This window comes from Marmota marmota, unplaced genomic scaffold (assembly GCF_001458135.2).
Source record: "Marmota marmota marmota unplaced genomic scaffold, marMar, whole genome shotgun sequence".
Lineage (NCBI taxonomy): Eukaryota > Metazoa > Chordata > Mammalia > Rodentia > Sciuridae > Marmota > Marmota marmota.
Window position 1 is genome coordinate 1,422,218 of NW_026000143.1, and position 13,446 is coordinate 1,435,663.

Below are 13,446 nucleotides of genomic sequence, written 5' to 3' on the forward strand. Positions count from 1 at the left end.
GCAGTCAAGAGGTAGTTCCCAGAGCACAGGGGAAAGGTGGGGCCCGAGACATGGCATCACTCTGGTGACATTGCCCTGGTGTCCTGCAGTCAGAGGGGACGGCTGCGCAGCGTCCTGAGTACGCTGAAGACAACAGACGTGTGTGTCTTACGGTGGCAAATTTGAGGTCATGGGAATTGCTTCTTAATAAAAGAAGAAATCCAAACAGTTGGGGCTGGGACTCCAGATTGAGGGCTGTGTGTTAGCTTCTCTGGAGCCCAGTGGGGACAGGAGTCCCTTCCCTTTCTCAGGATGAGGGAGGCCTTGTGAGGAAGGAAGTCCAGGGCTAAGCAAAGACTCCTTTATCTGGGTTTGACTGGTCACCCATTTTTTTTTTTTGGACCAAGGAGCAGGGACAGGATAGAAAGTGGGACCACCACGTGGGGCTCAACCAGCTACTCACCTTAAAACCACCTCCAACTTCTCCAAGGACATTTTCCACGGGGACTTTGGTGTTTTCAAAATGGACTTCACAAGCTGAAATATGAAATGTAAGACTTTAGTGGACAAATGCAAACCTCTGTCCCCCGGACCCTAGGCATGTGGTGCACTCATTCTGTTAAGATCTGGATCAATCCACACAATTGATAAGTTATTGATTATAGATCAAGAAATATGCATTACTAAAATAGTAAGTAGAGCCATAGTGACTCCATCTTTGTTTTAAGAATTGTTAAAAATTTGTGGCTGGAGTTGTGGCTCAGTGGCAGAGCGCTTGCCTACATGCAAGGGGCACTGGGTTTCCATCCTCAGCACGACATAAATGTCAAATGAAGATATTGTGTCCACCTAAAACTAAGAAATAAACATTTAAAAAAATCTTTGTTTTTCTGTGCTTCATCCATCTGCAAATGTACTTGGACTCAGGATGTGGGGTCCGACTTGCTCTGCTCACTGCTTTTCTGAGCCCTTGAACCCTGGATCCTGGACAACAATCCCAGTGGATCAGGAGGCTGAGGCAGGAGGATTGCAAGTTGGAGGCCAGCCTCAGGAACTCAGCAAGGGCCCTAAGCTACTCGGTGAGACCCTGTCTCTAAATAAAATACAGAATTGCATGCTATTCACAGACTCCATAGGATGTGGTTTTCTTCCTTAAATACTGGACCACAGACAGCCTGGCGCACTTCTGTGACAGGCCGCTGCGGGTGGCAGAAGTGTCCCTGGCCGGGCAATAAGCTAACTCATTTCAGATTCGGGTGTCCCCTGAGCGGTGTCCCTGTGCCATTCAGCACATGCAGGGACAGGACAGGGCAGAGCTCCTGTCTTGGTGGAGCTCGGGTGTTGGTCAGGGAGATGAAACTAGAAACTGCTGGCTCCCTGATGTCACCTGTGCCACCGGCCTTCTCTCATGGGCCCTGCTCAATATCAGCAGCACCGTCCCCCCCTAACTTTTGTGGACATGGGGTCCCCGCAGAGCTGGCCCCAGGCACCTGCCAGGCTGTCTTTAGAGAGAGAGGTGGCGGAGGGGACTGGGCGGTGGCTCAGGGGCAGAGCACTTGCCCAGCGTGCGTGAGGCCCTGGGGTCCATTCTCAGCACCTCATAGAAACAAATAAATAAAGGTCCATCGATAACTAATAAAGACCTTTAAAAAAATTCTTAACTGGTGTTTTATAATTATACTTCACACTGGGACTCCCTGGGCCACAGCTGGACATGCGCGTGACATAATTTGCTTCATCTAGGACCTTCCCTCTCCTCCTCCTCCTCCCTCCCCTGATCCACTTGCTGTACTTGATGGATTTCCCTTCTATTATTATTATTATTATCATTATTTAAGTTACTGCATCATCCATTACATACATAAAAGCAGGACTCAGGCTGGGCGCGGTGGCCCATGCCTGTCATCCCAGCAGCTCGGGAGGCTGAGGCAGGAGGATCGCAAGGTGGAGGCCAGCCTCAGCCACTTAGCGAGGTCCTGTCTCTAAATAGTTTTAAAAAGGGCTGGGGACAGGGCTCTGTGGTCAAACTCCCCTGGTGAGCCTCAGCGGCCCTTCATCTCCCTCCAGCTTCCACAGGGGAGAACAAAACCGCGCCCTCCGACTTCCTGAGCCCAAAGCCAAGGTGCAGACGAGGTGAGGCCGAGAGCAGCCCCTTCCTCCACCGCCCGGTTCTGCACCGCCTGTCCCCGGCCCCACAGCGACTGTGCGGAGGGCTCCCCTGGAGCTCAGGCTCCCTGGGCCCCAGGCAGGGAGTTGCTGTGTGGGATTCTGCCACCTGGAAGGCAGGGTCCCCACAGAGGTGGGCCCAGGAGTGCCCGTGGGAACATGCGGTCCCCTCCAGGAGGCACACTGAGACCTCCACTAGAGGGGGCAGGAGGACCCTAGGATGGGTGGATGGGTGCAGGACAACAAAGGTCACCTGTCCCCAGTGAACGGCGCTCAGCAGGGACAACAGGCAGGCTTGGGAGGGCAGGAGGGGATGCGAGAGGACACAGGCTCCAGCCACGAACGAGGGGGTGGCCTGTCCTAGGATTTTACCTACGACACTTTTTTTTCCTTTTGGTACCAGAGATTGAACCCAGGAGCACTCGACCCCTGAGCCCTGTCCCCAGCCCCATTTTGTATTTTATTTAGAGACAGGGTCTTGCTGAGCTGCTCAGGGCCTCACCGTTGCTGAGGCTGGCCTCCAACTTGTGATCCTCCTGCCTCAGCCGCCCGAGCCTCTTGGATGACAGGTGTGCGCCATCGCACTGGCTTACCCAGGACACTGGCTGTCGGCCTTTGTAATCTCTGTTCCTCTGATGGCCTTATCCCTCTGGAAGCCACCAAAGCTTAACACACAGAGCGGTGCCCAGCTGGTGACTGCAGAACGAATGAGTGATTTCCAGGAGCTCACCTATCACCAGGGAAGTCTTCAATGGCCTTCTACCAACAATGATGACTTCATGCCCAAACTATTTATTTGTGACTGGGAACTGAACCCAGGGAGTACCAAGCTGCACCCAAAGTCCTTTCTATTTTGAGACAGAGTCTTGCTAATTGCTGAGAATTCAATGTGGAGGCTGGCCTCAAAGTTGTGATCCTCCTGCCTCAGCCTCTTGACTCACTAGAATTACAGGTGTGTGCTTCCGTACCTGGCTCATAAGGATTTAAATCTTATTTACCTGGATATTTGGACAGAGCAGAGGGCCAGACACACACGGTCACATACACACACACATAGACACCCACACGACTTACTGTTGGAGCCCCGAATGCCTAATTTATCCTCCGGTTTCCCATTAGTGACGCCACCAAAGTCCCTTTCCACTATGAAAGCTGTCATCTTGTCTTTTACTGAGCCATCGGAATCGACCACCTCAGTCTTGGCAAACACAGTGAAGATGTTGGCCAGTCCCCCGTTGGTGATCCAGACCTGAGGACAGAGAGCAAGGGGTCCTCAGAGACTCCTCTCGGCTCTACCACCACCTGTGAGGCCCCAACCAAGGAACTTTTCATCTTTTTTTGGCACCAGGGATTGAACCCAGCGGTGCTTGACCCCTGAGCCCTGTCCCCAGCCTTTTTTACAATTTATTTATATATTTTATTTATTTATATATTTATTTAGGGTCTCGCTGAGTTGCTGAGGCTGGCCTCCATGGTGCGATCCTCCTGCCTCATCCTCCTCCTTGTGATCCTCCTGCCTCAGCCTCCTGAGCTGCTGGGAAGACAGGCATGTGCTTTACTTTGACCTTGATTCAAGAGGCATGAGCTAATTTGGGAAATCTGAATGGTGACTAGATAGTAAGAAAGCGATAATGGTATCCCAGCTCTCTGTCTCTTAGGGGTCCGTGTTTGAACTGTGACAGATGCAGTCAAGAGGCCATCTTGATGGAAGAGACCCAGCCAGCTGTGAAAGGGGACCTGATGGCCTGTGCTCAGTCAAGGACAGGCACCGTCCCAGACCTCTGGATGCATGAAATTCTATGTAACTAAGACTTCTGGCTCTGGGCACAGCTGGGAGTCCTGCATCAGGGACACTGTGGCCAGGCCTGGCTCTGTCACCAAAGGGACAGAGGACCCATGCAAGCCACTTAAGGACTGAGCACTGCTCCTGAAAACGGAGGAGCAGTCACCTGTTGGATAGTCACCAGAGGGTCACAGACCTGCGCACAGGAAGAGGCCCAGTGGTGGCAGTGAAGGCGGCCACCAAGACCTGACAGGGCGGGGTGGTGAGGCTGTACCTTGGAGCCATTGAGGACGTAGTGCTTCTTGTCTTCACTTAACGTGGCCCTGGTCTGGATGGAGGCGGCGTCACTCCCGCTGCAGGGACAGAGAGACGTGGGTGAGACGTGGGGAGAAGAACCCTGGGAATACACCAGAGTCGGCCGAGAGCCTGGAAATGGAGGGTCTTAGGAGTCAAGTCCACAGGAGGCGACACAGCCTCTAAACACAGGGTCAGACCACACACAGGGTCAGCTTTAAAGCTGGGTGTGGTGGCGCACGTCTGTCGTCCCAGCAGCTCGGGAGGCTGAGGCAGGAGGATCGCAAGGTGGAGGCCAGCCTCAGCCACTCAGCGAGGGCCTAAGCAACTCAGCAAGATCCTGTCTCTGGATGACCGTTCCAGGTTCCCGAGTAAAGGAAGGCAGCATTAGGTGTGGCCTGGTCACAAGACACTTGAGTCCTACCCAGCCCTGTCCCTATCTAGCTGTGTGACGCCCCCCACGGAACCTCCAGCTCCGAATCTGAAGATGGAGACCCACCGCGCGCGCCGCGTGTCCTGAAAGGTGCTTGGACGCCCGAGGGCCAAGGGGACTGTCAGTCACAAACACTGGGGTGACAGAGGCTGATGGGTCTCGTTGGGAATAAGAAATTAGACAGAGGTAAGAGAAGTGGCCAGAGAGCAGCTGCAAGTCTCTGCGAGGCCTCAGGTGGAGACGGAATGAGGCCAGCCACTCCTGATAACAGCCCTCTGTCCCAGGGAGCCCTGGACATGGCCCGTGGCTGCGGGAGTCGGCTCAGGGGAGGGCGGACCTGGCTGGCTCCGTGAGGCAGAAGGCGGCGATGTGCTCCCCCGACGCCAGTCTGGGCAGGTACTTGGCCTTCTGTTCTTCGGTGCCAACCAAGATGATCCCCTAAAAGAAACGCACAGACATTTTTTATTTGTTCCTTTTGGCTACAAAAGACGGCAGTGTGCATTCTGGGACATGTCCCACCTACACGGGGTGTGACTTCCCATTCCTGTGGCTGGACCTGCTGTGGGGTGTCCCTGGTCGTGGGTTCCTCTGTGAACATGGGAAAGTGACGTCCATTCATTCCCCTGTCTCTCCCAGTCCCCTCCCCTCCCTTCCCTCCACTCCCCTGCGTCTCATCCAGTGAACTGCTGTCCCCCCCTTATTGTGGGTCAGCGTCCCCATATCAGAGAGGACACTCAGCCTTTGGTTTTGGGGACTGGCTGATTTCACTCAGCACGATCGTCTCTAGCTCCATCCATTTACTGGCAAATGCCATAATTTCATCCTTCTTTAAGGCTGTGTAATATTCCACTGTGTATATGGTCCACCGTTTCTTTTATCCATTTATCTGTGGAGGGGCACCTAGGCTGGTACCTAAGTCTCCAGACTGCTTTCCATAGTGGTGACACCACTGGCACTCCCAGCACTGTGTGCATGAACCTTTCCCCCATATCTTTGCTAACATTATATCACTTGTGTTCCTGACAATCGCCATTGTGAAGAGCCGAGAGTGAGTCCTGATGTCCCTCGTGAGGATAATGCTGATGTCCTGCCAAACAGGACAGCAGGTGCCCAGAGCTGACGGCTGTAGGTGGGGGCCGGCTGCTGAGAGGCCCCTCCTGCACCTGCCTCAGGGCAGTGCTTTGGGCTTAGACCCTGGGACCTTCATCCTGACCCTTCCTCTGCAGGGCGCCCAGGGCCTGGACTGTCCCTCCTCTGAGTCCCCACTTTGTGATCTCCAAGTGGGGGCTGCCCCCTCCTAGCAGGTGCTCTGGATAATGGGAGGTGAAGATGTGGGAGGGCTGGGACCATGCGCAGCCAGTGTCCCCAGGGTCCCCTGCTCTCTGGGGAGGGCAGCTAGGCTGGGTCTCTTCCCTGATGTCTACACGGAGCAGAGGGAACCCTCATGGGACTGCCACTGAGACCTGTGTGTCCCTGGGCCTGGCCCAGTGGGGTAAGAAGTCAGGTGCACACACAGCGGGGGACAGCCCAGGGAGCCCGCTCCTGGCCTGCAGAACATTCCACCTCGTTCTCAAAGAAGGGGTCAGAGCCGGGCAGGCAGGATGGGGGTTTAGTGTGAAGGGATGGCATGAGCGGAGGGTCACTGCTACATGGGCCAAGGAGAGGCCACACGTATGGTGACCACGAGTCCTGAGAGTGGCTAGAGCGAGTGGCATGGAGGTGGACTCACCCTCCAGGACCTCGATGTATCAGGCCTGATGTCCTACTCACAGGGGCAACCATGACCCTGCCCCCTGTCCCCTTCAGAGAGCCCCAGGGAGAAACCCCAGCATCTGACCTTGAGGCCGATGGCTTGGTGAGCTGCCAAGGTCACGGTGATGGAGCCATCTAGGCTGATGATCTCCCCTAGACGAGCGTACATGGTGTTGGAGAGGCCCAGGCCACCTAGGAGGGAGGGACCAGTGTCAGTCACAGTTCAGCCCACCTCCTCCCATTAAGGCAAAAGGTTTCACTGCCTTTTATTTCTTTTGAATTATGTAAGTAAAACTGGATCACCATTAAAAAAACAAAACCACACCGGGTGCGGGGGCACATGTCTGCAATTCCAGAGGCCGAGGAGGCTGAGGCAGGAGGATCAAAAGTTAGAGGCCAGCCTCAGCAACTTAGTGAGGCCCTGAGCAACTCAGTGAGACCCTGTCTCTAAATAAAATAGAAAAAGGGCCGGGGATGGGGCTCAGGGGTCAAGCGTGCCAGGTTCAATCCCCAGTTCCCCACAAAAAAAAATCATAATGAAACCTAGGGCTTCATACACATTGGGCAAGTATCTCCCCTATGAGCTACACCCCACTTTTTAAAAAAAAAAAAACAACTTATTTTGAGACTGGCTAAGTTACTGAGGGTGGCCTCCAACTTTTTTTTTTTTTTAATATTTTTTTAGTTGTCAATGGACTTTTATTTTTTACTTATTGATACACAGTGCTCAGAATCGAACCCATGCCTCACACATGCTAGGCAAGCGCTCCACCAATGAGCCACATCCCCAGTCTGAATGCTGATCTGACCTCAACTTTCACCTTGGTCTTAGCATGGACCATATCTAGGTTAGGGACCAGCAGGAAAGTACGGTACAGATTTGACAGCACCTGTCCTCTGCTGCAGGAAGTAAGGTCTCCCTAGAGGCCAGGCAGGGGAGAGAACAGAAAGAGAGTCTTCCATGGATGGCTGTGGAAAGTCTAACTCGTGAAACACACTCAACAGTGCGTCTGCAAAGGACCCGCTGCAGCCCGGAAATGTGCCTGACCCTTAAAGCACCACGGAGCCCTGTCTCGCCCACATCTGCAGAGCCTCTATTATGGCTGGTGGAGGCTGCCCCAGCAAGGCCCAGGAACAGGCAGGGCGAAGGACCAGGGCCACCATTTGGTCTAGGTGGTGTACCTTCAGAACAGCAGCCTCTCAGGGAAATGCAGAGTGACCCTGACGAGCCACACCAGCCGGGGTGGCTCCTCCACTTACCATATTCTTCTGGGACCTGCATTCCAAAGAGGCCCAGGCTTTTCAACTTTTCCAGGGTGTCGTCCGGGATTTTCCCCTCCCGATCAATTTTCTGAGAATCCACTGAGAAAAGAAAACGTCTTGATGAAACAAAATATGAGCAAGCCATCTTCATGCCGAGAAAGAGATGCAGAATGTTTTTGACAGAGCATCTGACCCCAGTGCCAGCAGTTTCTCAAAACTACTCGAAATTTCTAGAAGGATTCTCGAAAATTCTCAAAACTGTCTAGTGATGGTCACACTGAATCACTGACTTGATTTGATGTAGTTTGTAGAATTGTGGTGTAAAGCCAGCAGGGCTAGGTGGCTGTCTGCTGACCTGGTCACTGGTCGCCTGGTGCCTTAGCCATGTGAGATGGCGGTCAACTCCATGCTTATGAGATGCAGATGCCTGCACACGCTTGACTCGACCGTCCAGGAGATGGGGAGGCACACAACTCCTGGTGTATGGCTGCAACACCAGGCCAATCCCCATCCAGGCAGTGACTGGGGCTCCCTCGACCCCACTGTCCAAAAGCCTCCACGGTGTCACCACAGTCTGCAGGCTGAGCCCCAGCCCCAGCTCTTTTTATACTTTATTTAGAGATAGGGTCTCGCTGAATTGCTTAGGGTAAGCTGAGGTTGGCCTCCAATTAGCAATCCTCCTGCCTCAGCCTCCAGTCTGATCAGCATCGATTCATCCATCCCCCATCAACACGCACACCCACGAGTGCAAAAGGGAACAGTCTCTAGCACAGCATTAGAAAGTGTGTCCTTCCTATGTGTTACAGTAATGCTTTTCTGTATGTGTGTCGGAGAGTTAATGCGGATCGACCTCAGGGACACTGAAACCCTGAGCCCTGTCCCCAGCCTATTCTGCATTTAACTTAGAGACAGGGTCTCACTGAGCTGCTTAGGGCCTCACTATTGCTGAGAATCGCTTTGTCCTGCCTCAGCCTCCTGAGCCACTATAATGGCAGGCGTGTGCCACATAGAACCTCCCCCCCCCCTTTTTTTAAAAATTTTTTAGTTGTCAGTGAACTTTATTTTTATGTGGTGCTGAGGATCAAACCCAGTGCCTCACACATGCTAGGCAAGTGCTCTACCACTGAGCCCCAGCCTCAGCACCCCCATCCAGAATTTTTGGCACAAATTATTCGAGGCCTACACACTAAAAACCCCACGCATAAAACACTAAGAGAAAATAAAATGACCTAAATAAAGGGGGAGATAGGCCAAGATGCTGTACTCTCAGTTCCCCATCACGCTGATTCATGAACTTTCTGAAACCACAGCCAATGCCGCAGGCCTGCTGAGAACAGAAGGCTGATTCTAAAACTCCCTGGGAGTCCAAAGGGCCTGGAGTCCACATGACTTCAGAAGACAGCCAAGCTGAAGGGCCAGCACTGCCCAGTTCTGAGCTTATTAGAAGGCCCAGTAAATAGGTCAAGGGGATGTTTGTGGGAACAGGAGACAATGTAGGATTCAAAACAGACCCACACCTAAATGGTCCATCTAGTTTTGATGGAGGTGTCTGGTTAATTCAATGGGGAAAGAATAATCTTTACAGTAAGCGCAGCTGAACAGTTGGATATTGTCCCATTGTTTCAAAACCCCCAAAAAGACATCCTCAAACTTCTACCCCATGCCACAGACCTCATTAACCTGGGTCACATCACAGATCTAAATGTAAGAGTTATCTAACTCCGGAACTTGAAAAGAAAAGACAGACGAAAATTGTTATGGACCTGGTGGTGTTCCCATATACGATCCAAAAAGCGCAAACTAGCAAAGAAAAAACTTGCACTTTATCCACATTAAAAACTTTTTACTGTTTATTTTTAAATTTTTATTGTTTTTTGGTATCAGGGATTGAATCCAGGGGCACTTAACCACTGAGCCACATCCCCAGCCCTTTTTTATATATTTCATTTTGAGGCAGGATCTCACTGAGTTGGTTAGGTCTCGCTAAGTTGCTGAGGCTGGCCTCCAACTTGGGATCCTCCTGCCTCAGCCTCTTGAGCCACGGGATTATAGGCGTGCAGCACTGAGCCTGAATCTTGGTAGCTTTTAATAAAGCAGCAATTTGTATGGTCCCTAAAGCAAAGTATTATGAATTAATGAAACTTTATACTGATGCTGCTCCTAATATAAATATCCATGTGGGATGGGGCCGTGGCTCAGTGGTAGAGCACTTGCCTAGCATGCGTGGGGCACTGGTTAGATTCTCAGCACCTCGTAAAAATAAAATAAAACCCACCAACAACTAAAATATATATTTGAAAAACTACTGATGCAATCACTCTTACAAGGAAAATGAGAAATGATGAGGAAACCACACCTACCTTCTTCATTGAAGAATTTTTCCACGGGTCCCACAAACTGATTGATTTCGTTAAGTTCATCTTGGCTAACCTCTGGAAATGGGAAGACTCCTTTCTAAAAATGACAAACATTTACTAAGCATTATTATTATTATTACTTGGTATTGGCAATTGAACCTAGGGGCACTTAGCCCCGAGCCCCATCCCCAACCCTATTTTGTGTTTTATTTAGAGACAGGGTCTCACTGAGTTGCTCAGGGCCTCACTAAATTGCTGAGGCTGGCTTTGAAGTCGTGATCCTCCTGCCTCAGCCTCCCGAGCTGCTGGGATTCCAGGTGTGTGCCACCAGGAATTCCAGCAGCTTGGGAGGCTGAGGCAGGAGGATCACAAGTTGGAGGCCAGCCTCAGCAAAAGCAAGGCCCTGAGCAGCTCAGGGAGACCCTGTCTCTAAATAAAATACAAAATAGGGCTGGGGATGGGGCTCAGGGGTTGAGGGCCTCTGGGTTCATTCTCTGGTCCCCCTCCCCTCAACAAAAGGCTGCTATTGGAGAACACACTGAGATTGCCAGGCCTGACTCCCCAGAGCTGCTGTCCCTCCTGCCACTGCCAGTGACTCCCTGAGCTTACTGTGCCAGAGAGGAGGATCCCACTATTCCTCTTGCGACTGATCAAGGCTCCCTGTGCTGAGGGTGTGCAGGGTGTGGTCACGGGGCGAGGCCTGGTTGTGCAACTCCAAGGCCTCTCTCTGAGCCAATTTCACTTTAATCTCACATGATCCTGATCATTTCAAAAGCACCTGGGACATTCAAAACAGGTCAAGTGTGCTGCAAGATGCAGGAACTAAATCTCAGTGTCTGATTCTGGCTCTGCTCCTGTCCACAGCTGTGGCCTACAGAGTGACTTAGCTTCCAGGCTCTGATTTGTCACCGTGAACAGCCAACGAGGCCAAGACGCCCTGCTGGCTTTTGAATTCATCTGGCAGTGGCCTGCACCACGGGCCTTCCGGGTTCCAGTCCCCACTTCGGCTGCTCCCGTGACATGAGGATGTGGCTTTGGACACACAGCGGCCTAGCCCGGATGGATCACCAGAAGGGACAGAAAACACAGGAATGATGAGAATAAGAGGAACCATAAGTCAGGGCCAGGAGCTCTGCCTTTCCTCTTGGGACCCAGGTCACCTCGTGACCCAGGAGGTACTTCAGACGAGTCCTCCACCTCCCTGTACCCTGCACCTCGAATCAGTCACCTGACTGAACTGTGTCAGTGTGTCCTCCAATCCGTCTGCTCCTCTCTGGCCCCAGGACTGCAGGGTTTTGGCCCTAACCAAAGTAACAGCTGAACTGGTGGGAACCCCTGATCTCCCCTCACGACACTGTCATCCAGGGGTCTAGAGAGGAAACACACAGGTGACTCTCACTGGGCAGCCTTAGCACAAAGCTGTCCCTTTCCACGAGGACACAGAGGCCATAAGTGCCCTGGTCATATTTGTGTTCACGGCCTCCCTGGTCGTCTGGGCCTTGTGTGTCCTGAGGGGTATCGATTCGGGATGAGGACAAAAGGCAGGCTGGCCCCTGAAAGCCACCAGCAAAGGATCACTGCTGCAGGAGGGAGGTCCCGGGGTGGGAAAGAGCAAACGTTGACACCATCAGACCAGAAGGGAATGGGGGGCATCCCAGAGGGAGTTTGCAAGTTTAGAGAGCAGCAAGCCCTGCCCGTCAGCCACCTAAGACAGAAGCCAAACGTGTTAAGACTCAGGAAGCCAAGGCTGCTCATGGCAGGTGACCTTCCATTTATCCCAGTGGTGCCCCCAGGGACAGCAGGACAACTGAGGGCAGTGTGCTAATCCCTGGATTGAGGGTCTGGAAGATCTGTCCCTGTTCTGAGGTTTTAAGTGGTGCCACAGACCTGCTCAAGACCCAGAATGCTGTGCAGATGGTGGCAGCCTGATTCAGGGTCGATGAAGGGAAGGTACCTAACACCGGTCGGGTTTAAAGAGGACCCGAAGGTACAGAAAACTCGTGAACTCTGAGAATAAGAGGAATCAAAGGTGACGCCAGGAGACTGGCAAAGCCTTTCTATTAGCTGTGGAAAAATTGGGCTAGTGGGAGGTGCAGGACTGCATGGGGACCAGGAATAAACTCCCAGATACAGCCCAACGCAGTGGCGCATGTGTGTCATCCCAGGAGCTCAGGAGGCTGAGGCAGGAGGATCGCAAGGTGGAGGCCAGCCTCAGCAACTTAGTGAGGCCCTAAGCAACTCAGTGAAACCCTATTTCTAAATAAAATATAAAAAGGGGCTGGGGATGGGGTTCTGTGAGTAAGCACTGAGTAAGTTCAATTCCTGATGGCAAAACCTAAATAAATAAACCCCAGCAGATATCCTAATTACAGATGCCCATTACAGCCCCGAAATGGAGCTTCTGAGCAGAAAGGTAGACCAAAAAAGTCTAGAATCGAGGAAAGAAATAGAGGCCGGAGAAGCAAGTTTGAGTCATGAGGACATAGATGGCATTTAAAGCCAGGACACTAAACTAGACCATCAAGAGGGTAATTATAGATGCAAAGAGGTGTTCTTATGCTGCACCTTAGAAAAGGCCAACTGCAATCAGGCTGGTGGGAACCACGGGCGATCGGCTAGAGGTGAAGGAGCCAAGAAGAAACCAGCACAGGACACTGGGAGAGACTGGTTTCCAGAAGGTAGATGGATGGAGTGCAGCCAAGGAGACAGAGCACTGAACTGTGTCAGGGGCCACCCGTGGGCTTAGGAGGAGAAAGACTGAGAATAGATCCTTAGATGTGGCATCATGGAGGTCACGGCTGACTTTGATGTCAGGGACAAAGCTTGAATGGTTCAATAGAGAAAATAATCGATATGGAAGAGAAAGGAAATGAATACCCTTGAGTGGATGAGAAGGCTGGTGTGCAATGACTGAAGTGGCCATTGTCAGGAGTAGTGGGCACACATGACGGGCGGGTGGGTGACCTGCAGGGGTCAAAGTTCTCCTCTGGCTACTGTTCTGTGTCAGTGTGTCCTCCAATCTGTCTGTTCTTCTCTGGGAAGCACCACGGATATGAAGTGGGGGTGGGGACAAGGTGCCAGTGGCTTAGTGACTGAAAGAGGACTAAGAGATTCCAGTTTTTCTTCATTGCACAACTGGGAGTCAGACAGCCCCAGGACAAAGCACCCACACACCCACTTCCCCTTTGGGGGGAAGATGGTTTCCCTCATTTTAAAGCTGCTAGCTCTGCCCTTCCGAGCAGGGTGGGTCACTCCTGGTCCCAGTCCCACCTTCTGCCTCTGTAATGCCATCTACCTAAGGGTTTGTCCTGACACCTGGGACAGAACGATCTAGAGCCAGGGAATAACATTTTTGCGGGGCACAGGATCAGATCGCATTTTGACTAAGCCCAAAGAAGTATGAGGTGACCCCTGTGGCC

General features: G+C 52.2%; 1 protein-coding gene across 1 annotated transcript in view; it reads right to left on the reverse strand.

The window, feature by feature from the left end:
• The window catches only part of Acad9 (acyl-CoA dehydrogenase family member 9), a 22,508-nt gene extending 9,190 nt beyond the window's left edge, over positions 1–13,318 (reverse strand). Inside the window, exons 1-8 of the mRNA XM_048786258.1 lie at positions 13,298–13,318; positions 10,031–10,124; positions 7,668–7,769; positions 6,493–6,599; positions 4,993–5,093; positions 4,203–4,281; positions 3,220–3,394; positions 364–516 (exon numbers count right to left, since the gene is read on the reverse strand). Coding sequence (XP_048642215.1) covers positions 364–516; positions 3,220–3,394; positions 4,203–4,281; positions 4,993–5,093; positions 6,493–6,599; positions 7,668–7,769; positions 10,031–10,124; positions 13,298–13,318 — 832 coding nt within the window. The remainder of the gene's footprint in view (positions 1–363; positions 517–3,219; positions 3,395–4,202; positions 4,282–4,992; positions 5,094–6,492; positions 6,600–7,667; positions 7,770–10,030; positions 10,125–13,297) is intronic.
• Between the last annotated feature and the right edge of the window lie 128 nt (positions 13,319–13,446).